Source organism: Oncorhynchus clarkii, chromosome 20 (assembly GCF_045791955.1).
Source record: "Oncorhynchus clarkii lewisi isolate Uvic-CL-2024 chromosome 20, UVic_Ocla_1.0, whole genome shotgun sequence".
Classification (NCBI taxonomy): Eukaryota; Metazoa; Chordata; class Actinopteri; order Salmoniformes; family Salmonidae; genus Oncorhynchus; species Oncorhynchus clarkii.
The window spans coordinates 56,716,958-56,741,115 of NC_092166.1; the positions used below are offsets into that span (position 1 = coordinate 56,716,958).

The following is a 24,158-nucleotide window of genomic DNA, read 5'->3' on the forward strand; positions in this document are numbered from 1 at the left end:
TTGTTCTGCAGTATGTTTATCACACTTGAACCATACCAAGACTAAAATGAGCTGGGTTCATTGTCGGGTTCACCTAGTGGTCATGATATGGGCTGTACCAAATGTTTGATGTATTATAATAATTGATTATGCTTATGTTATATTAAAAGAAGGGGAGGGTTATAAGACCCCGCCCTCCTTACATTTATGGGGTCCTAGACTACAGATTAACAATATATTTTCATTATAGAGATTTGGTATTGTTCCACAGTTGTTTTCATGTCTCTCTGCCTCTTATAAAGAGACACCTCTGAGAAATGTGTGACTGTGACAGAACTCTGCAGGGGAGTGTAGGAGATAAGAAACTAGTCAGACATTCCACAATATATCAACTTTGGGGCGTGGACATTTATTGCCTAGGCCTTAGAAAACACTGGAACTATTGTAATTCTCTTGCAAGTTTATATAGCTGTGTATGCATGGGCTTGGTCTGATGAGTAGAAGGTAATGGCGTATGCAGTGACATCACAAGCGCTGGACTTCGGGTTTAATAAAATAACTTGGGACCTTTTATATTTTTCAGAACTTACTCGGAAACATGTGCATGTTCCTGCTGTCAACTTCTGTCTGCAATTGCATTAATAAAGTTTTTTTAATGAATTAATTAAAGATATTGTCAGAATGCTAATTTCACCAATGAGCCAATGATTGACAAGGAACAAGGAACGAACCCCAACAACATTATAGAGGGAACTGATTTAATTGAGCTCTTTTTGGAATTGCTTCACTGATGCTATTACTCAATTGGCTTCACTTTGACTGGAAATATAGCGTAGGGTATTCTTATAAACATACATCACTGTGAGAGAGTTCTGCGGCTGGAATATTTGCTTGGAACTATAGTGGGGAACTGAAGCATTGTTCTTCAAGGTCAACTGTCCAAATATTTCCTACTCTGTGGGCCAATTGGGTAAATAGTCTATTGCTGGGTCAACCATTTTGTCCCAAAATGAACTTTCTATACCACAGCTGCAGTAAGAGATAGAGCTCCAACAACCTGCCTCCCTTGCCTCAGATTGGATTGTCCAATATAAAATGATCTGTGTTTGTGATTTGCAGGTTAAGAAAGCTTAAGGGCTTTAATTTCATGACGTCACATTAATTAGAGGACACTTTGATCCTTTCAGCCTGTAAGCCACCACATTCAGTCAGCTTGTAGCATAGTACGGGACGTTTTGGTGATTTGTCTGGGACCACAGCAGAGGATGCACGTCGGCGCAAACGGAGGCCACTAACTAAGCACCTTTTACACTTCCCTTTCGACTTTCCCGTGTGATGCGTCTGTAAGAGAAGGGAGGGAAAAGCAAACAATTCAAAATGGGAGACAAGGATAGTGTGGAAAAGTACCTGGAGAACAATCCCCAGTTCGCTAAAGAGTACTTTGATAAAAAGTTGCGCCCCGAATTGATCTCGACAGCATTCACAGAAAATCTTGAGATCAAAGATCCGACTTCGTTCAAAGATGTCTCCCAAATTCAGGAGGCCAACCTCATTTTTGACCTTGTCAAAGAAATGCAATCAGAAATCGTTATGGAAAAAGCATTGCACAAGGTCCTGCAGAGAGTTTGCATGATTTTGAACGCCGACCGGTGCAGTTACTTTGATCTTCGATCTAGAAACGGAATACCTGAGCTTACAACGATGCTCTTCAATGTCACCCCTAGCACCAAATTTGAGGAGAACCTTGTCAACCCCACTGGTGAGATTGTGTTTCCAATCGATATGGGTGTAGTTGGATACACAGCACACTCCAAAAAGATGCAAAACATTCCGGATGTTACCAAGGTGAGTGCCAAAGTCAGCAGGTGCCCACCCGCCAAAGTGTGTGTAAAGATTGTACATGCGCCACCAAAGCACCCATAACATGTCCAAAAGCAGTCGCAGTTTACACACAATTGTTTGTGTCAGATCTAAATTCTTAAAAATGTGTTTTGTTTCTCACATAGGTTAGACATTTTAATTGATGCAGATTTGAAAAGATAGTTAAAGAAATATAAAGTGTTCATGCATGTCTCTGAAGGCGTAAGCCCATGCTATTGTTGTTAAATTCACTTGATGGATTTCTTGAAGGTGTTGCCTAATAGTTTTGATTATCCAGAAGTCTGACCAAGGCAAACTTCCTAGTCTGATTAGGTCTACAGTAAAGTCAGCTTCAACAAGTATACGTGAAATTACAAGTATGATGGAATGAGGGGTTCATTCTAAATGTTAATGTTGACCACTGAGTTTCTACAATAAAATTGTGATTTTAATGGCTGTTATTCCCCTGTGTAGTGCAGAAAATTGCTTTTACCTCCAAAAGCCCTACAAGTGTCATTATCTGGTTGATTTGCTAATTGAATACATTAATGTATTATATATATTTGTATAATTTAATTCAAGTCATCATGATAATATATTGTATCATATTCAAAACATAAATGTCCAGTTGTATGACTGCTAAGATGTTGATGTTACAGTATGGACGACTGAAGAGAAAGCAGGTTGACATTTATTGTCATGAATTTTGCCCTGGAGGCAAACTGAGCGAGTTCTGCTAGATGGGCCAGCTGCAAAGTCAAAATTGGCTATATCGTACAAATTCATTAAACTAAAATGTGCTTTTTGGACATAATTTACAGTAAGGTTAGGGTTAGGCATTAGTGTAAGCAGTGTGGTTAAGGTTGGGGTGAGGTTTACATTTGTGGCTGTGCCAGCTAGTGACCATTCTGCAGAGCTGCCTCCAGGACAAGATTCATGACAATAAATGCCAACCAGCTAAAACAAATCTGTATTTGCAATTGGTCAACATACTGTAGATAACTGGATGAACACCCTTATTACATGTATAAGTTAACTACAGAATTCAAGTAGGGGTTTAATCTATGCTTTTTTTAGCCAGTGTATGTCCATAATGTTTCTCGTTTGATATTTTCATTGATTGAAAATCATCTTTATTACTTTTAAGACAATGGTTATAGAATTGGGCCATTTACATGACCTCCATTATGTGCAGGCTGCAAAAACCATAGCTAGCAGGGGTCGTTTTTTAAATCTAGCGACTGTTATTTGTACTCAATAGGCCTTTCCACATGGCATTATCTTAGCCCAGGGCTAAGGAGTCTGTTAGCCCTGGGCTTTATTGCAGTGTGAACGCAGCTAATGTCTTGATCCAATATACTCTTTTCTTTTTCACTTCCAGAATAACCGCTTCAGTGACTTTGTGGACAAGCAGACAGGATACAAAACCAAAAACATGCTCACATACCCCATCATGGCTGATAAAGAATGCCTTGGTGTTGTAATGGCACTAAACAAAATTGGGGCCGAAGAATTCTCAAAAGCCGACGAGGAAGTAAGTCCTGAGCTCTCAAAAGAAAAATACCAGTCTTAGAAAGGTTTCTCCGTGTTAGTAATTATGGGAATAACTTTTTTTTTAAATGTACAATTAATACACAATAGCACAATTCACACAGCACATGACATATACAGATACTGTGTAGCCTATATTACCCCAGTAATCAATATTCATGATGTTAAGTCCCCTATTTGGGTGGTTCTGGATCGATTCCGTCAGACATTTTGGTGGACAAATCGCTCTGTGAACGTCGTAGGGTCCCGGGTCTTATAGTGTCAGAAAGCCCCATATCTCCGTAGTCAAAAAAACCCAACTAATGTAAATAAAAAAAACACGAAATCTAAATAAAATCCTACAGGACTTTATCCAATAGGACTAGTTCCAAAATCAGATAGGATTTTTCTATTTACATTTTAGTCATTTAGCAGATAATCTTATCCAGGGAGATTTACAGTAGTGAGTGCAAACATTTTCATACTGGTCCCCCGTGGGAATCGAACCCAAAAACCTGGCATTGGAAGTGCTATGCTCTATCAAGTGAGCCACACAGAATCCTGTAGAATTTCAATGTTTTTTTTCTCCTATATGATTTCTATTGATTTTGTTGACTGGCATTACATTACACTCTTAAAAAATATATATTTTTTTACCCATTTTCTCCCCAATTTCGTGGTATCCAATTGTTAGTAGTTACTATCTTGTCTCATCGCTACAACTCCTGTACGGGCTCGGGAGAGACGGTCAAAAGCCATGCTTCCTCCGAAACACAATCAAACCAAGCCGCACTTCTTCTTAACACAGCGCGCATCCAACCCGGAAGCCAGCCGCACCAATGTGTCGGAGGAAACACCGTGCACCTGGTGACCTGGTTAGTGTGCACTGCACCCGGCCCGCCACAGGAGTCGCTAATGCGCGATGAGACAAGGATATCCCTACTGGCCAAACCCTCTCTAACCCGGACGACGCTAGGCCAATTGTGCATCGCCCATGGACCTCCTGGTCGCGGCCTGGGCTCGAACCCAGTCAATTATCTTCAGGTTTTTTATTTCCCTCTCCCTATCCCAACATAAAGAGGACAAAGGGAGTGTTCCCTTTTTTGCATGCATAGCTGACAAATATACAGTTGAAGTTGGAAGTTTACATACACTTAGGTTGGAGTGATTAAAACTCGTTTTTCAACCACTCCACAAATTTCTTGTTAGCAAACTATAGTTTTGATAAGTCGGTTAGGACATCTACTTTGTGCATGACACAATTCATTTTTCCAACAATTGTTTACAGACAGATTATTTCACTTATAATTCACGATATCACAATTCCAGTGGGTCAGAAGTTTACATACACTAAGTTGACTGTGCCTTTAAACGGCTTGGAAAATTCCAGAAAATTATGTCATGGCTTTAGAAGCTTCTGATCATCATTTGAGTCAATTGGAGGTGTACCCGTGGATGTATTTCAAGTCCTACCTTCAAACTCAGTGCCTCTTTGCTTGACATCATGGGAAAATCTAAAGAAATCAGTCAAGACCTCCAAAAAAATTGTAGACCTCCACAAGTCTGGTTCATCCTTTGGAGCAATTTCCATACGCCTGAAGGTACCACGTTCATCTGCACAAACAATAGTACGCAAGTATAAACACCATGGGACCACGCAGCCATCATTCCGCTCAGGAAGGAGACGCGTTCTGTCTCCTAGAGATGAACATTGGTGCGAAAAGTGCAAATCAATCCCAGAACAACAGCAAAGGACCTTGTAAAGATGCTGGAGGAAACAGGTACAAAAGTATCTACAGTGCCTTGCGAAAGTATTCGGCCCCCTTGAACTTTGCGACCTTTTGCCACATTTCAGGCTTCAAACATAAAGATATAAAACTGTATTTTTTTGTGAAGAATCAACAACAAGTGGGACACAATCATGAAGTGGAACGACATTTATTGGATATTTCCAACTTTTTTAACAAATCAAAAACTGAAAAATTGGGCGTGCAAAATTATTCAGCCCCTTTAAGTTAATACTTTGTAGCGCCACCTTTTGCTGCGATTACAGCTGTAAGTCGCTTGGGGTATGTCTCTATCAGTTTTGCACATCGAGAGACTGACATTTTTTCCCATTCCTCCTTGCAAAACAGCTCGAGCTCAGTGAGGTTGGATGGAGAGCATTTGTGAACAGCAGTTTTCAGTTCTTTCCACAGATTCTCGATTGGATTCAGGTCTGGACTTTGACCTGGCCATTCGAACACTTGGATATGTTTATTTTTGAACCATTCCATTGTAGATTTTGCTTTATGTTTTGGATCATTGTCTTGTTGGAAGACAAATCTCCGTCCCAGTCTCAGGTCTTTTGCAGACTCCATCAGGTTTTCTTCAAGAATGGTCCTGTATTTGGCTCCATCCATCTTCCCATCAATTTTAACCATCTTCCCTGTCCCTGCTGAAGAAAAGCAGGCCCAAACCATGATGCTGCCACCACCATGTTTGACAGTGGGGATGGTGCGTTCAGCTGTGTTGCTTTTACGCCAAACATAACGTTTTGCATTGTTGCCAAAAAGTTCAATTTTGGTTTCATCTGACCAGAGCACCTTCTTCCACATGTTTGGTGTGTCTCCCAGGTGGCTTGTGGCAAACTTTAAACAACACTTTTATGGATGGCTTTCTTCTTGCCACTCTTCCATAAAGGCCAGATTTGTGCAAAATACGACTGATTGTTGTCCTATGGACAGAGTCTCCCACCTCAGCTGTAGATCTCTGCAGTTCATCCAGAGTGATCATGGGCCTCTTGGCTGCATCTCTGATCAGTCTTCTCCTTGTATGAGCTGAAGGTTTAGAGGGACGGCCAGGTCTTGGTAGATTTGCAGTGGTCTGATACTCCTTCCATTTCAATATTATCGCTTGCACAGTGCTCCTTGGGATATTTAAAGCTTGGGAAATCTTTTTGTATCCAAATCCGGCTTTAAACTTCTTCACAACAGTATCTCGGACCGGCCTGGTGTGTTCCTTGTTCTTCATGATGCTCTCTGCGCTTTTAACGGACCTCTGAGACTATCACAGTGCAGGTGCATTTATACGGAGACTTGATTACACACAGGTGGATTGTATTTATCATCATTAGTCATTTAGGTCAACATTGGATCATTCAGAGATCCTCAGTGAACTTCTGGAGAGAGTTTGCTGCACTGAAAGTAAAGGGGCTGAATAATTTTGCACGCCCAATTTTACAGTTTTTGATTTGTTAAAAAAGTTTGAAATATCCAATAAATGTTGTTCCACTTCATGATTGTGTCCCACTTGTTGTTGATTCTTCACAAAAAAATACAGTTTTATATCTTTATGTTTGAAGCCTGAAATGTGGCAAAAGGTCGCAAAGTTCAAGGGGGCCGAATACTTTCGCAAGGCACTGTATATTCACAGTAAAACAAGTCCTATATCGACATAAACTGAAAGGCCGCTCAGCAAGGAAGAAGCCACTACTCCAAAACCGCCATAAAAAAGCCAGACTACGGTTTGCATCTGCACATGGGGACACAGATCGTACTTTTTGGAGAAATGTCCGTTGTTCTGATGAAGCAAAAATAGAACTCTTCGGCCATAATGACCATCTATATTTTGGAGGAAAAAGGGAGAGTCTTGCAAGCCGAAGAACACCATCCCAACCGTGAAGCACGGGGGTGGCAGCATCATATTGTGGGGGTGCTTTGCTGCAGGAGGGACTGGTGCACTTCACAAAATAGATGGTGTCATGAATCAAAAATCAAATCAAATCAAATGTATTTGTCACATGCACATGGTTAGCAGATGTTAATGCGAGTGTAGCGAAATGCTTGTGCTTCTAGTTCAACGCAGGAATAACCAACGAGTAATCTAACCTAACAATTCCAAAACTACTACCTTATACACACACACAAGTGTAAAGGGATAAAGAATATGTACATAAAGATATATGAATGAGTGATGGTACAGAACGGCATAGGCAAGATGGAGTAGATGGTATAGGGTATAGTGTATATACATATGAGATGAGTAATGTAGGGTATGTAAGCAAAATGGCATAGTTTAAAGTGACTAGTGATACATGTATTACATAAAGATGCAGTAGATTATATAGAGTACAGTATATACATATACATATGCGATGAGTAATGTAGGGTATGTAAACATTATATTAAGTAGCATTGTTTAAAGTGGCTAGTGATATATGTTTACATCAATTTCCATTATTAAAGTGGCTTGAGTTGAGTCAGTGTGTTGGCAGCAGCCACTCAACGTTAGTGGTGGCTGTTTAACAGTCTGATGGCCTTGAGATTGAAAAACAGCTTCTGTCTCTCGGTCCCTGCTTTGATGCACCTGGACTGACCTCGCCTTCTGGATGATAGCGGGGTGAACAGGCAGTGGCTCGGGTGGTTGTTGGCCTTGATGATCTTTATAGCCTTCCTGTGACATCGGGTGGTGTAGGTGTCCTGGAGGGCAGGTAGTTTGCCCCCGGTGATGCGTTGTGCAGACCTCACTACCCTCTGGAGAGCCTTACGGTTGTGGGCGGAACAGCTGCCGTACCAGGCGGTGATACAGCCCGACATGATGATCTCGATTGTGTCTGTAAAAGTTTATGAGTGCTTTTGGTGACAAGCTGAATTTCTTCAGCCTCCTGAGGTTGAAGAGGCGCTGCTGCGCCTTCTTCACGACGCTGTCTGTGTGGGTGAACCAATTCAGTTTGTCCGTGATGTGTACGACGAGGAACTTAAAACTTACTACCCTCTCCACTACTGTCCCGTAGATGTGGATAGGGGGGTGCTCCATCTGTTTCCTGAAGTCCACAATCATCTCCTTTGTTTTGTTGACGTTGAGTGTGAGGTTATTTTCCTGACACCACACTCCGAGGGCCCTCACCTCCTCCTTGTAGGCCGTCTCGTCGTTGTTGGTAATCAAGCCTACCACTGTAGTGTCGTCCGCAAACTTGATGATTGAGTTGGAGGCGTGCATGGCCACCCAGTCGTGGGTGAACAGGGAGTACAGGAGAGGGCTCAGAACGCACCCTTGTGGGGCCCCAGTGTTGAGGATCAGCGGGGTGGAGATGTTGTTACCTACCCTCACCACCTGGGGGCGGCCCGTCAGGAAGTCCAGTACCCAGTTGCACAGGGCGGGGTCGAGACCCAGGGTCTCGAGCTTGGTGACGAGTTTGGAGGGTACTATGGTGTTAAATGCTGAGCTGTAGTCGATGAACAGCATTCTCACATAGGTATTCCTCTTGTCCAGATGGGTTAGGGCAGTGTGCAGTGTGGTTGCGATTGCGTCATCTGTGGACCTATTTGGGCGGTAAGCAAATTAAAGTGGGTCTAGAGTGTCAGGTAGGGTGGAGGTGATATGGTCCTTGACTAGTCTCTCAAAGCACTTCATGATGAAGGAAGTGAGTGCTACGGGGCGGTAGTCGTTTAGCTCAGTTACCTTAGCTTTCTTGGGAACAGGGACAATGGTGGCCCTCTTGAAGCATGTGGGAACAGCAGACTGGGATAAGGATTGATTGAATATGTCCGTAAACACACCAGTCAGCTGGTCTGCGCATGCTCTGAGGACGCGGCTGGGGATGCCATCTGGGCCTGCAGCCTTGCGAGGGTTAACACGTTTAAATGTTTTACTCACTTCGGCTGCAGTGAAGGAGAGTCCACAGGTTTTGGTAGCAGGCCGTGTCAGTGGCACTCAAAGCGGGCAAAAAAGTGATTTAGTCTGTCTGGGAGCAAGACATCCTGGTCCGCGACGGGGCTGGTTTTCTTTTTGTAATCCGTGATTGACTGTAGACCCTGCCACATACCTCTTGTGTCTGAGCCTACGAATACTGTTTGTATTTGGTCATGTTTCCGGTCACCTTGCCCTGGTTAAAAGCAGTGGTTCGCGCTGCCATCAATCCACGGTTTCTGGTTTGGGAATGTTTTAATCGTTGCTATGGGTACAACATCGTCAATGCACTTTCTAATGAACTCGCTCACCGAATCAGCGTATTTGTCAATGTTGTTTATTTTTTAAATGTAATATTTTACCCCGTTTTCTCCCCAATTTCGTGGTATCCAATCGCTCTCATCACTACAACTCCCTTACAGGCTCGGGCGAGACGAAGGTTGAAAGTCATGCGTCCTCCGATACACAACCCAACCAAGCCGCACTGCTTCTTAACACAGCGCGCATCCAACCCCTCCCTAACCCGGACGACGCTAGTCCAATTGTGCGTCGTCCCTTGGACCTCCCGGTCGCGGCCGGTTATGACAGAGCCTTGGCGCGAACCCAGAGTCTCTGGTGGCACAGCTGGTGCTGCAGTACAGCGCCCTTAACCACTGCGCCACCCGGGAGGCCCTGTCAATGTTGTTGTTGGACACAATGCGGAACATATCCCAATCCACGTGATCGAAGCAGTCTTGAAGCGTGGAATCAGATTGGTCGGACCAGCGTTGAACAGACCTGAGCGCGGGAGCTTCTTGTTTTAATTTCTGTCTGTAGGCTGGGAGCAACAAAATGGAGTCGTGGTCAGCTTTTCCGAAAGGAGGGCAGGGGAAGGCCTTATATGCGTCGCGGAAGTTAGAATAACAATGATCTAGAGTTTTACCAGCCCTGGTTGCGCAATTGACATGCTGATACAATTTAGGGAGTCTTGTTTTCAGATTAGCCTTGTTAAAATCCCCAGCTACAATGAATGCAGCCTCAGGATATGTGGTTTCCAGTTTGCATAGAGTCAAATAAAGTTTGTTCAGGGCCATCGATGTGTCTGCTTGGGGGGTAATATATACGGCTGTGATTATAATCGAAGAGAATTCCCTTGATAGATAATACAGTCGACATTTGATTGTGAGGAATTCTAAGTCAGGTGAACAGAAGGACTTGAGTTCCTGTATGTTGTTATGATCACACCAGGCTGAGGCTGAAAAACATCTCAAGACATCAGTTAAAGCTTGGTCGCAAATGGGTCTTCCAAATGGACAATGACCCCAAGCATACTTCCAAAGTTGTGGCAAAATGGCTCAAGGACAACAAAGTCAAAGTATTGGAGTGGCCATCACAAAGCCCTGACCTCAATCCTATAGAAAATGTGTGGGCAGAACTGAAAAAGCGTGTGCAGCAAGGAGGCCTACAAACCTGACTCAGTTACACCAGCTTTGTCAGGAGGAATGGGCCAGAATTCACCCAACTTATTGTGAGAAGCTTGTGGAAGGCTACCCGAAACATTTGACCCAAGTTCAACAATTTAAAGACAATGCTGCCAAATACTAATTGAGTGTATGTAAACTTCTGACCCACTGGGAATGTGATGAAAGAAATAAAGCTGAAATAAATCATGCTCTCTACTATTATTCTAACATTTCACATTCTTAAAATAAAGTGGTGATCCTAACTGACCTAAGACAGGGAATTTTTACGAGAATTAAATGTCAGGAATTGTGAAAAACTTGGTTTAAACGTATTTGGATAAGGTGTATGTAAACTTCCAACTTCAACTGTATATAAAATGAAATAAATGCTTATCTTTGTGCTACTGTACCTAAACATTTATTTTCCTTCTACTTTTTATTTGCATATAAGGAATGTAAAGATTCTGTACATTCTAAGGGGAAAACTCCCCAAACATCTCGTGTTATTGTAACATCGTCTATAGTATTGTATGTCATATTGTAATGTCTAATTCAAAGACAAGAAGTTGCATGAATAAGCATCATATCAAATAACTAAAGTGAGTGTTGGAGAGTTTGTTGAAAAAGGTGTACTGTATTGGTGGTCAGACTGTAAATGAACTTACAGCCTTGAATATCTCCCATATTGTGGTGGTGAATAAAACTGAAATTAATATACAACAGTTGCTTTTTGTACTGAAACAAATGACAACAAACTATAATTTAATGGGTTCAATTAAGAAAATATGTTATAGTAGGATTCTGATTGGGGTGACAAGATCCTACAATCCTATAGGAATGTTTGGTATCGATAATTCCCCATGGGATTCAATGGAGAAACACATTTTTGATATCAATAATTCCAATAAGTCAGGTTGCTCTCGATGGTGCAGCTGTTGAACCTTTTGAGGATCTGAGGACCCATGCCAAATCTTTTCAGTCACCTGAGGGGGAATAGTTTTTTTTGTGCCCTCTTCACGACTGTCTTGGTGTGCTTGTTAGTTTGTTGTTAGTTTGTTGGTGATGTGGACGCCAAGGAACTTGAAGCTCTCAACCTGCTCCACTGCAGCCCTGTCGATGAGAATGGGGGTGTGCTCGGTCCTCCTTTTTCTATGTCTTAATCACGTTGAGGGAGAGGTTGTTGTCCTGGCACCACACGGCCAGGTCTCTGACCTCCTCCCTATAGACTGTCTCATCGTTGTCGGTTGACAGGCCTAACACTGCTGTGTCATCGGCAAACTTGATGATGGTGATGGAGTCGTGCCTGGCCAAGAAGTCATGAGTGAACAGGGAGTACAGTAGGGGACTGAGCATGCACCCCTGAGGGGCCCCCGTGTTGAGGATCAGCATAGCGGATGTGTTGTTCCCTGCCCTCACCATCTGGTGGTGGCCCATCAGGAAGTCCAGGATCCAGTTGCAGAGGGATGTGTTTAGTCCCAGGGTCCTTAGCTTAGTGATGAGCTTTGAGGGCACTATGGTGTTGAATGCTGAGCTGTAGTCAATGAATAGCATTCTCACATAGGTGTTCCTTTTGTCCAGGTGGGAATGGGCAGTGTTGAGTGCAATAGAGACTGCGTGATCTGCGGATCTGTTGGGCAGGTACGCAAATTGGAGTGGGTCTAGGGTTTCTGGAATGATGGTGTTGATATGAGCCTATACCAGCCTTTCAAAGCACTTCATGGCTACAGACATGAGTGCTACGGGTCGGTAATCATTTAGGCAGGTTACCTTAGTGTTCTTGGGCACAGGGACTATGGTGGTCTGCTTGAAACATGTTGGTATTACAGACTCAGTCAGGGACAGGTTGAAATTGTCAGTGAAGACACTTGCCAGTTGGTCAGCTCATGCTCGGAGTACACGTACTGGTAATCCGTCTGGCCCTGCGGCCTTGTGAATGTTGACCTGTTTAAAGGTCTTACTCACATCGGTTACGGAGAGCGTGATCACACAGTCACCTGGAACAGCTGGTGCTCTCATGCATGTTTCAGTGTTACTTGCCTCGAGCGAGCATAGAAGTAATTTAGCTCGTCTGGTAGGCATGTGTCACTGGGCAGCTTGTAGTCTGTAATAGTTTGCAAGCCCTGCCACATCCGACAAGCGTGTAGCGGTGTAGTACAATTCAATCATAGAGTTACGGGATCGTAAAATGACGGCCATCTCCATCAGCGCCATTATCAAATTATTATTGAATTAACCTGGTACAGAAACTTGATACATTTTCTGGAAAATAGTAATCCTTTAACTGTCACTAAGTATAATCATATTTATTTTACAGTTCTAAGAAACGTGAAATCTTACATTAAGTCATTTATAATGTGATTGTTGCTATATTTAGAAAGCATTTCAGTCATTTCAAGCCCTAATGCCCCACTTTTTCTAAATAGGAAGAAAATCATATACTGTACTTGAGCTTGTGTCCTACAAAGTGAGTACACCACAGCAATTATTAACTATTTTTACTAGGAAGATGAGTTCCAGACCTTTATAAAACTATGCAACTTTACCAGTTGTTGTTTATGACCAACTCATGAAAAGTAATTATGTTTTGGTATGTCTATTTAGGCGGAACAAATTGTTTTGCCATATAATTCAACTGTTTAAAAGCCACACTGATACTGCCACAAAACTATTAGGTTCTCTCTCGATCATGAGAAGTGGCGATACTGCATATTCAATGTTAGCACGGTGTGAGGGATGTATGACATCAGTAGTCTGGACATCACCTCAGATGAATGCCTGTCTGCTGTACTGATGATTGATTTCATTGGATTTGGTTTTCAGCTCTGGAACAAGTACATGGTCTTTGCACACGTCATTGCCCTGCAGCATCACACTGCATACATGTTCAACGTGGAATCCAGGAGGAGTCAGGTAAGAATCCAGTGAACCCCATCATTCAACATGAGCTGTCCGTCAACTGTGTCAATCATGCTGGCCCTTGAATACAAAGACACAGTTCACCAAGGTAATTTTCTATTAGTGTCTGACACAAGAATAAGATGATAAGATGAGTGGTATAATATATCAGTAATATATCAGTGATCATCATAATATATCATCATATCAGTTAAAGTTTCCTGTAAAGCCATGTTATTCCATTATAACAGTTTCCCAAAAGAAAATGATTCATTTTTCTCCATTTGTTTCACTAGGTACTTCTGTGGTCTGCCAGCAAAGTGTTTGAAGAGTTGACAGACATTGAGAGACAGTTCCACAAAGCTCTGTACACTGTGAGAATCTACCTCAATTGTGAAAGATACTCTGTGGGCCTCTTGGACATGACCAAAGAGAAGGTTTGTTACTAGTGTATAATATGCTGAGGCATATTGCTGTTTTGTCACTGTCTTGATATCGGTGGCATTTTGGATCTGCTCCCTCTGTGGTTGCTAAATGGATACACTGAAGTCTTCCCTCTCTTCATGCAGGAGTTCTACGATGAGTGGCCAGTGAAGCTGGGAGACGTACCGCCATACAGCGGACCAAAGACCCCCGACGGAAGGGTAAGGACCGATTTTTTTTTTTTTTTTTTTTTTTTTTTTTTCCTTTGATATGATTTTTCGCCAAGCATTCTGCTCTTTCCTCTACTGCCTTGTCTATGGCACAATCACAGCCGGTGACTGTTGTTCTGTGCGTCTGCAGGAAGTAATCTTCTACAAGATTATTGACTATCTCTTAGAAGGACCCAAAGAGGAAATCAAAGTCATACCGTAAATACCAGTAGCTTCTTGTTAGAAAGCATTCATTATTATTATTATGCTCTCTGAATGAACACAAAAAAAGTCTCAAAGTACCAAAATCTATCACTCACTCTCTTACTCCCTCCCTCTGTTCCATGCAGGGGACCTCCTATTGACCACTGGGCCCTGGTCAGTGGGCTCCCCACCTATGTTTCTGAGAATGGCTTTGTAAGTTGATGTGAAAGAGTGCATGTAGTCCATACATTAACCACAGACAATATACTATCCACAAGCATGTAGGGCCTACTGTAGACAGAGATTTTACTGAAATAGGTCTTCTTCTTCCCCTGCAGATTTGTAACATGATGAATGTTGCCGCTGATGAGTACTTCACCTTCCAGGTGAGGAGTCTGGGCCCCAATTGGATGGATGGTATTAGGTATAGGATGACCTTGGTGTTACAATATATCGAGTCCTCAGCAACACGTGCTATTTGAAGAGGACCACCAGCCTTCAGATTGGTGTTGTATTCCTAAAATGCAATATTCTAGGGATAATTCTCAAAGTGTTTGCAAATCAACTTCATGCTGTTTTGTCTTTCAGAAAGAGGCTGTGGATGAGACAGGTTTCGTCATCAAGAACGTCTTGTCCCTTCCCATCGTCAACAAAAAGGAAGAAATCGTGGGTATTGCCACTTTCTTCAACAGGAAAGATGGTAAACCATTCGATGAGCACGACGAACAGATCACTGAGGTGAGTGCATAGACATCAGTCATATCAACCACTTCCCTCATAAATTCTGTCATGAGTTACATGTGAATGTATGAGGTGGTAAATGCCTGTCTGCATTGTTCCAGGCCCTCACTCAGTTCCTGGGATGGTCGGTGCTCAACTGCGACACGTACGACAGACTGAACAGGATGGAGTGGAGAAAGGACATCGCCCAGGAGATGCTCATGTGTCAGAGCAGATGCACTAACACTGAAATGCAGAGTATCCTGGTGAGACCTGAGACATGTTAGATTCATAGATGAAACTAGCCTCATGGGACAAACCTTTGATACGCTTTTCTCTTTAAGCTATAAAAATACAAATAAATATAAACAGAATTAGTGTGCGACTCTCCTTATTTGTATAGCTCATAGTGTATCTGCCATTAGTCAGGACCTCTACATAAAATTGTTTTCTCTGGGTGTGCGCCAGCTCATGTTTTTTTTATTTCACCCTTTTCTCTTTCCACAGAACACAAAGGAGAAGTTTGATGCCGAACCAGAGGACTGTGACCAGAAAGAGATGTACAAGCTCTTGGTAAGACCATGTATAAGACTGTCAGTGAAAGTGGGTAGAGACACAGTGATAATGTAGCCCAGAGTGGTGTTTGAATGATCAATCAATAAATATATGGCTATTATTTTGCCCTTCTGTAGAGATCGAACTGCCCCGTGGCCATAGACGTAGACCTGCTGCTGTTCTCCTTCAGTGACTTCCCTGTGACAGAGCACGGCCTTATCATGTGTGGAATTCGCTGCTTCTTTGAGCTGAACGTGGTGGAGAAGTTCAAAGTGCCCGCAGAGGTCAGTCATGAAGCCCCTGGCTAGTAAAACAATCATATTCATTTCAAAGGTATTTATTTTGTTGTGACCTCAGCATTATACATTACGTGTCCACAGAATGCATGCAATGTATGTACTGTACATGACTCAATATATTAACAAAGCTTTTGCCTTTTTGGTATCTAATTTATTTTGTTGAGCCTAACGTTTTCCAAATACAAGGCCATGTCCTACTGGTTTGGTCAAATAGAGCAGTGGTTCCCAACCAGGGGCACTAGGACCATCCACTACTTGAGAAGACTCATGAGACCATAGGCCTACTGGTAAAATGCACATGAGAGGGTACTTCAGGGGTACTCCGGGCAGAGAAACATTCTGTTGGTGGTAATGTAACCGAAAAAGGTTGGGAACCACTGATATAGATCATTAGTAAAGTCATGGCTAATTGTTTCCTCTCCACATGTACAACCAGACCCTGACCCGATGGATGTACACTGTCCGGAAAGGTTACCGTGACATCACCTACCACAACTGGAGACACGGCTTCAATGTGGGCCAGACCATGTTCTGTCTTCTACAGGTGAGTCCCTCTACTCCTATACCACCTGATACCTACAGTGCCATGAACAATTATTTTCCCCCTTTCTGATTTTCTCAATTTGTTCATATTTTTGATACTGTTATCAGATCTTCAACCGAAATGTAATATTAAATAAAGGGAACCTGAGTTCACCAAAAAAAGTTCATTTTTTAAACATTTTTAACCCAATTCCCCTGGGTGAAAAAGTAATTGCCCCCTTACAATAACTCAATAACTGTTTGTGCCACCTTTAACCGCAATGACTGCAACCAAATGCTTCATGTAGTTGTTGATCAGTCTCTCACATCGCTGTGGAGGAATTTTGGCCCACTCTTCCATGCAGAACTGCTTTAACTCAGCGACATTTGTGGGTTTTCAAGCATGAATTAGTCGTTTCTAGTCCTGCCACAAAATCTCAATTGTGATTAGGTCTGGACTTTCACTAGGCCATTGCAAAACTTCACATTTGTTACTTTTTAACCATTTTCATGTGGACTTGATTGTGTGTTTTGGATCTTGCTGCATGACCCAGCTGCACTTCAGCTTCAGCTCACAGACGGATGGCCTGACATTCTCCTGTAGAATTCTCTGACACAGAGCAGAATTCATGGTTCCTTCTATTAAGGCAAGTCATCCAGGTCCTGAGGCAGCAAAGAATCCCCAAACCATCACACTACCACCACCATGCTTGACTGTTGGTATAAGGTTGTTATTGTGGAATGCAGTGCTTGGTTTTCGCCAGACATAATGTCCAAAACGTTGACTCAAGTTTGTCGAAAAGCACCTGGATGATCATCAAGACTCTTGAAAGGAAGTTCTATGGACAGATGAGTCAAAAGTATACCTTTTTGGACGACTTGGGCACCACTATGCCTTTGGTTGGAGTCATTGCAGCATAAGGTGGCACAACCAGTGTAAGGGGGGCATTGGGTGTTGCATAACTTTGTTTCTGAAATAAATATGTAATTGTTGTGTTATTTGTTCACTCAGGGTCACTTCACCTAATAGTCGGTTTTGGTTGAAGATCTAATAACATTCTGTATTTAAAAAATATGCAAAAGTAGAGAAAATGAGAAATGGGGCAAATACTTTTCACTGCACTGTACATGGCTAAGTGTAGATTGTGCAGAATATCTGGACATTCAATCACCAAAAGAAGAGTAGTTCAAAGGTCCTATTTATTTAGAGAAACATTGATGATGCCAACCAAAGGCTGCCCACTAATGATAATTGACCTATCACCTGACACATCCATTTTGTTCGATAGTGGATCACCCCACCCCTCCCATTTTGTTTGATAATGAATCAGACCACCCTTTTGCTTCTTCAGACAGGCAGGCTGAGGAAATATTACTCTGACCTGGATGCCTTTGCCATGGTGGCTGCTGCATTCTGCCACGATATTGACCACAGGGGGACCAACAACTTATACCAGACAAAGTAAGACCCCCTCTGTTTACCTATGAGCACTCAAACCACTCCCTAAATAATCACTGTTTAGTTGTCTGTTCTTGGTTTGGAAGGTGTTGTTTGGGGTCTAATGATTGTGTTACCGCTCTCTCTGACCTGTAGGAGTGGATCGCCTTTAGCCAAACTGCACGGATCCTCCATCATGGAGAGGCACCATCTGGAATATAGCAAGACGCTCATGGCTGAGGAGGTTCGAGACCCCGACTCCTGTTACGGCTGTGGCCAAAATGGCACCCTGTTCCCTATTACATTTGAGTAATTTAGCAAACGCTCTTATCCAGAGCGACTTACAGTTAGTGAGTGCATACAATTTTGCCAGTTATCAGTTGCCGCCTTCATCCACCTTTCCAGACGTTTGGGAGATAGGACTCCTGTGTCCGCCTTGCCAGCCGTTGAGGACTTGTGGCTTTGTAATTGGAGTTGTCCATCTCCTAGACTGGCTGCATACCAGGGTTTGAGAGCCCAGTCTACCCTATATTTTCCTTTAACCCTGGGTGGGTGCCCTAACCGGGTGCTGTCAGCCGGAGCCAGCTGAGCCCGAGGTTCGCGTGGGGCAGGGGCGTCACTCCCTGAGGTAGCATGCAAGGCAGAGCAGAGCAAAATAAGGGAAGTCAGAGCAAAGCAAGCATGGCAAAGCTATGCTACCCGCTACCCCTACATAGTGCACTACTTTTGGCCACGCGTTTGCATACAAGGTAATTGTGGGAGTTGAATTCTTACCTTTTTCTCTACTCCCCCTTCAGAGCCTGAACATTTTTGTGAATCTCCAGAAGCGCCAGTTTGAGACTGTACAGCACTTGTTTGACGTCTGCATCATTGCCACTGATCTGGCTTTGTACTTCAAGTGGGTTTTTAACAATTGTTATGGTCTCTGATATAGCTGCTTTTAAATATACTGAATCAGTATCACTTTTCATGTGTGCAATGTTCTAACTTGACTGTTGGTCTGGCCCCCAGAAAAAGAACAATGTTCCAGAATATTGTGAACGCCACTGAGCCAATGGAAACCGAGAAGGACAAAATCGAGCACATTTCCAACAACGCCATCAGGAAGGAAATTATCATGTGAGTAGGAATGTTATTCTTTCCTCCATCTCAGGGATTTACTACACTTGAGGCAGTTGTGCACATTGTCGCAGTTCTCGGTTTCTTACATAATATGAATTAATATAACAATATAACCTTCTTGTGTATCAGGGCCATGATGATGACAGGTTGTGACTTGTCTGCCATCACCAAACCATGGGAGGTCCAGAGCAAGGTGGATACTATTTCTGTCCACCATGTCATGAAACAAAACAACACAGCAAAGAAATATATCCCAATTTCCTCAAGACAATATAGACCACAGGATGCTCTGATGTTTAAATTAGTACTGACACAATCTTTTCTATGAATGATCTACCTCCTAGGTGGCTCTAATGGTCGCAGCTGAGTTCTGGGAGCAAGGTGACTTGGAAAGGTCCGTTCTCGATCAGCAACCCATTGTGAGTTTGTGAAGAAAACCGCTGTTTCTTTACTATATGTTTATAGAGTAATCACACATTTTTGTTAGTTCTCTGTTTGAGTTGATCTTCCCCATTAATTTCATTGATCCTCAGCCCATGATGGACAGAAACTGTGCAGCGGAGTTACCCAAGATGCAGTGCGGTTTCATTCAGTTTGTGTGTGCGTTCGTATACAAGGTAACTGCCTGGCTGGTTGAAGCTCAACAAAGCCCTGTTTTGTGTCTTAATTCATTGGAATCTGATGATTAGAAAGAACTCAGCTTGTGTTATTTGTCATTGGGTATAATGTTCTATCAATTGTTTTTGAAAACGGAATCATGTTTCAATGAATCATGAATCAATGTTTTTGCACTGTGAGGAATGTGTCAGGTTGAGTGACAGTCCCGAGCACGAGAATGCTTGCAATAATGGGGCCTACTTGTGTGCAGGAATTCTCGAGGTTCCACGTAGAGATCACCCCAATGTTTGATGGGCTGAACAACAACCTAAAGAACTGGAAAGAGCTGGCCGACATCCACGCCGCCAAGATGGCGGCCATTGAAGAAGAGAAAAAGAAGCTTGAAGCACCAGCAGGTAACTTTTGAAATACAGTCAGGTCTCAGCCAAGAAATCAGGGTTGGAGTCAATTTTGAATGAAATTCAATTCGACCCATGAATTGAAATTCTATTTTGAATTGAATGTAACAAGAGTGTACACAAAACATTAGGAACACCTTCCTAATATTGAGTTGCAACCCCATTTGCCCTCAGAACAGCCTTAATTAATCTGGGCATGGACTCGTAAAGGGATGTTCCACAGGGTTGCTGGCCCACGTTGACTCCAATGCTCCCCACAGTTGTGTCAAGTTGGCTGGATGTCCATTGGGTGGGGGACCATTCTTGATACACAAGGGAAACTGTTGAGCATGAAAAACCCAGCAGAATTGCAGTTCTTGACACACTCAAAACAGTGCATCTGACACTTAAATCTTTATCTTGCCCATTTTTTTTTATTTTAGTAGGCAAGTCAGTTAATAAGAACAAATTCCTATTTACAATGACGGCCTACCAGGAAATAGTGGGTTAACTGCCTTGTTCAGGGGCAGAACAACATATTTTGACGTTGTCAGCTCAGGGATTCAATTCAGCAACCTTTCAGTTACTTGCCCAACACTCTAACCACTAGGCTACCTGCCGCCTCAATCACCCTCTGAATGGCACACATGCACAATCCATGTCTCAATTGTCTCAAGGTTTAAAAAACCTTCTTTAACCTGTCTCCTTCCCTTCATCTACACTGATTGAAGTGGATTTAACAAGTGACCTCAATAGGGTTCAAAGATTTCACCTGGATTCACTTGGTTAGTCTACGTCATGGAAAGAGCACATATTCCTAATGTTTTGTGCACTCAGTGTATGTGCACTCAATTTTTTAAAACATTTGTATAAGATAAGATACACTATATTTACAAAAGTATGTGGACACCCCTTCAAATTAGTGGATTCGGCTATTTCAACCACACCCGTTGCTGACAAGTGTAAAAAAATCTAGCACACAGCCATGCAATCTCCATAGACAAACTTTTGCAGTAGAATGGACTTACTGAATAGCTCAGTGACTTTCAACGAGGCACTATCATAGGATACCACATTTCCTACCCAGGTCAACTGTAAGTGCTGTTATTGTGAAGTGGAAACGTCTAGAAGCAACAATGGCTCAGGCGCAAAGTGGTAGGCCACACAAGCTCACAGAACTGGATTGCCGAGTGCTGAAGCATGGAGCGTGTAAAAAGCATCTGTCCTCAGTTCCAAATGGCCTCTGGAAGCAACTTCAGCACAAGAACTGTTCGCCGGGAGCTTTATGAAATGCGTTTCCATGGCCGAGCAGCCGCACACATGCCTAAGATCACCATGCACAATGCCAAGCTGTCGGCTGGAGTGGTGTAAAGCTCGCCGCCATTGGACTGGAGCAGTGGAAACGCGGTCTCTGGGGTGATGAATCAAGCTTCACCATCTGGCAGTCCGACGGACGAATCTGGCTTTGGCGGATGCCAGGAGAATGCTACCTGCCCAAACGCATACTGCCAACTGTCAAGTTTGATGGAGGAGGAATAATGGTCTGGGGCTGTTTTTAAGGGTTCGGGCTAGGCCCCTTAGTTCCAGTGAAGGGAAATCTTAACGCGGCAGCATACAATCACATTCTAGACGATTCTGTGTTTCCAACTTTGCGGCAACAGTTTGGGGAAGGCCCTTTCCTGTTTCAGCATGACAATGCCCCCGTGCACAAAGCAAAGTCCATACAGAAACGGTTTGTCGAGTTCGATGTGGAAGAACTTGACTGGCCTGCACAGAGCCCTGACCTCAACCCCATCGAGCACATTTTGGTATTAATTGGTATGCCGACTGCGAGCCAGGCCTAATCGCCCAAAATCAGTGCCGACCTCACTAATGCTCTTGTGGCTGAATAGAAGCAGGTCTCAGCAGCAATGTTCCAACATCTAGTGGAAAGCCTTCCCAGAAGAGTGGAGGCTGTTATAGCAGCAACGGGGGAACCAGCTCCATATTAATGACCATGATTTTGGAATGAGATGTTCGGAGAGCAGGTGTCCACATACTTTTTTTGAATCCCCCAAAGGGTGCTTAATAAAGTGATATGGTTAATGTCTTCTATACATCACTATAACATATTTATTGAATTAAATTTGCAGTTGCTACAACCATTTGTGGACTTATAAATGAATTATATATACCCATTGATTCTTGAAGAATATAACTTATAAGCCTTATGAGTTTAGTTCAACTGTCTGAAACCAAAATATAAGCTTGCTTTAATCCAATGTCTGTAAACAAAGTAAATGTAACAAACACTGCATAGCCTCAAAACATGGTTAAAAGTATATTTGTGATATCATAGATGGTCAGTCCTTGCATCCATAGCTCTGTTAATGAATTTCAGAGTGGTAACATTTCTCCAGGCCCATCCCTCAGCTTTTTACCATAACAGGGGTGGGGTGTACGCTTTGCTATTGTTTCAAGTGCTGATTGCCACTTTGATATAAATTATATTCTATTTTGGCCAATTCGAATTCAATTCTAATTCAACAATTGAATTAGAATTAAAGGGCTATTTGCAGAATGGACCCAACCCTGCAAGAAACACTATTGTACAATCTCCCAAGAAATAGCAACACCGGTAAATAGCATACCATTCTTTTAGACACAGTGCCTAAAGCTTGTCCATGCACACAGATGCCAAGCCACCAGTGGCACAGCAGGCCACCGGACCATTTTTTAGACAGGCCTGGGCTAAACATGTCAGACAGGGCTGAAAACGGACCGGCCCATCTGGCATTTGCCCAAAATGCCAGATGGCCAGTCCGCCCCTGAAGTTACCTCAGTTAAGTTATCAACAAACTAAGACCACCTTCTTACTCTTTATCTTGCTGCTTGCTGTCTTGCTATAAACACAAATCAATCTAAAAATTTGATTTGTCTTGTCGTGTATGTTGTTGCTGCTTGCTGCCTTGCTGTCCTGCTTTCTGTTTGAACAGTAGAGGAGGCAGCAGAGGTTGGAAAGTCCAAGACCTGCACCATCGCCTAACCTCCTGGATTGTGCCCCAGTCCCGGCCGTGTGGCAGAGGATCCCTGGGCGCAGCAAGCAGTCAGTGGGGAGACCGTGTGAAGATATGTCCCTGTGTGGACTGACTTAATCACTTCCCCTCATTCTCAGGACTTGATAAGCCAATCCTGATGGATCGACACACTCATTGCAGATGTACCCGCAGCTGATGCATTACCATATCTTGACAGCGCACTTAAAGTAGAGCTTACCTTTCGCAGATAACTATAGGTACGACTTTATCGACAACTAACATAATCCAAGTAATGAAACAAACATTACATCTTAACATCTGTCAAATGGCATATACTGTATTTAATATATTTAGACATGTATTCTGTTTTGGGAAATATCTCCCTGTACATTTGTATCCATACTCTGATGATCCATAAAGATATTAGGGGGACAGGTTCAGTGGACAAACTTTTATAACTGAGCTGTTTTATTAGAACAGGAAAAACTCAAACTTCTCAAACTTGAAACTTGTTTTTAGCAAATGACAATTGACTTTACCCGAGGGCTAATATAATAGCAATGCTCAAAATGTGTACACACTCCTGAGCCGTGTGAGGTTGCATTTATGTTGATATGCAAAAGTATATATTTTTTGATTGTCAGAGATTTTCTACTTCATGTATTTTACGAGTGGAGCTGAGTCAGTTCAAAGCCTAAGTCTTTAGATTGTATGAACTAATATGTTTCGAAGTCACATTTGAGCATCAGGTATCCATTGCAAACTTTGTGTTCAATTTTAAACTCAATTTCCCCCAATAACTTGAAAATGTAATATATATGACAATAATATATTGGTGTCATAAATTGCAATTCAATCATCTTTAAAAAAAAAATTGAGATGATGCTTCTGTATCATGTTTATGCTCCAAAGAAAAGTAGTTCATCACATAAATGTAAAATATGTGAAAATGAAACCTACAATCCCCCCCAAATTGTTGTGCTTGCTATTAGGAGGCAATCCTTGGTAAGGCTCCATCAGCGTTGTAAATATCTCCAGGTACCTGATCATAAGATGATTTGATGGGATTGAGTTTACTTGTCAGTCGGCTTTTGAGATCTGCACAGCTTGAAACTTTAAATACCCTACTTACTGTAGATAAAGCAGGCTACCGAAGTCTTGTATCTACTGTGAGTGAAAGGCACCATGTTTGTTTGATGGGGGACAAGCCTGCAATGTGGCCTCAGTCAGACCAAAGTTCCTCTTCTCTTTGTTTGACCATTTGAGGCTTATTTGATG

General features: G+C 42.6%; 1 protein-coding gene across 2 annotated transcripts; it reads left to right on the forward strand.

Moving 5' to 3' along the window:
* The first annotated feature begins 1,256 nt into the window (after positions 1 to 1,256).
* LOC139376551 (phosphodiesterase 6C, cGMP-specific, cone, alpha prime) lies at positions 1,257 to 23,754 on the forward strand. 2 transcript variants are annotated; one of them, XM_071119278.1, is made up of 22 exons: positions 1,257 to 1,824; positions 3,221 to 3,373; positions 13,302 to 13,391; positions 13,673 to 13,813; positions 13,946 to 14,020; positions 14,160 to 14,227; positions 14,359 to 14,425; positions 14,551 to 14,598; positions 14,801 to 14,950; positions 15,055 to 15,198; positions 15,440 to 15,505; positions 15,625 to 15,771; positions 16,223 to 16,330; positions 17,661 to 17,770; positions 17,903 to 17,990; positions 18,544 to 18,644; positions 18,758 to 18,865; positions 18,998 to 19,061; positions 19,213 to 19,287; positions 19,402 to 19,485; positions 19,737 to 19,881; positions 22,839 to 23,754. In XM_071119278.1, the coding sequence occupies exons 1-22, from the start codon at positions 1,357 to 1,359 to the stop codon at positions 22,886 to 22,888; spliced, it is 2,550 nt and encodes an 849-aa protein (XP_070975379.1). In that variant the 5' UTR covers positions 1,257 to 1,356; the 3' UTR covers positions 22,889 to 23,754. The 2 variants fall into 2 exon arrangements, with proteins under 2 accessions (XP_070975379.1, XP_070975380.1); XM_071119279.1 differs by having other exon boundaries at positions 22,842 to 23,008.
* Positions 23,755 to 24,158: the final 404 nt, after the last annotated feature.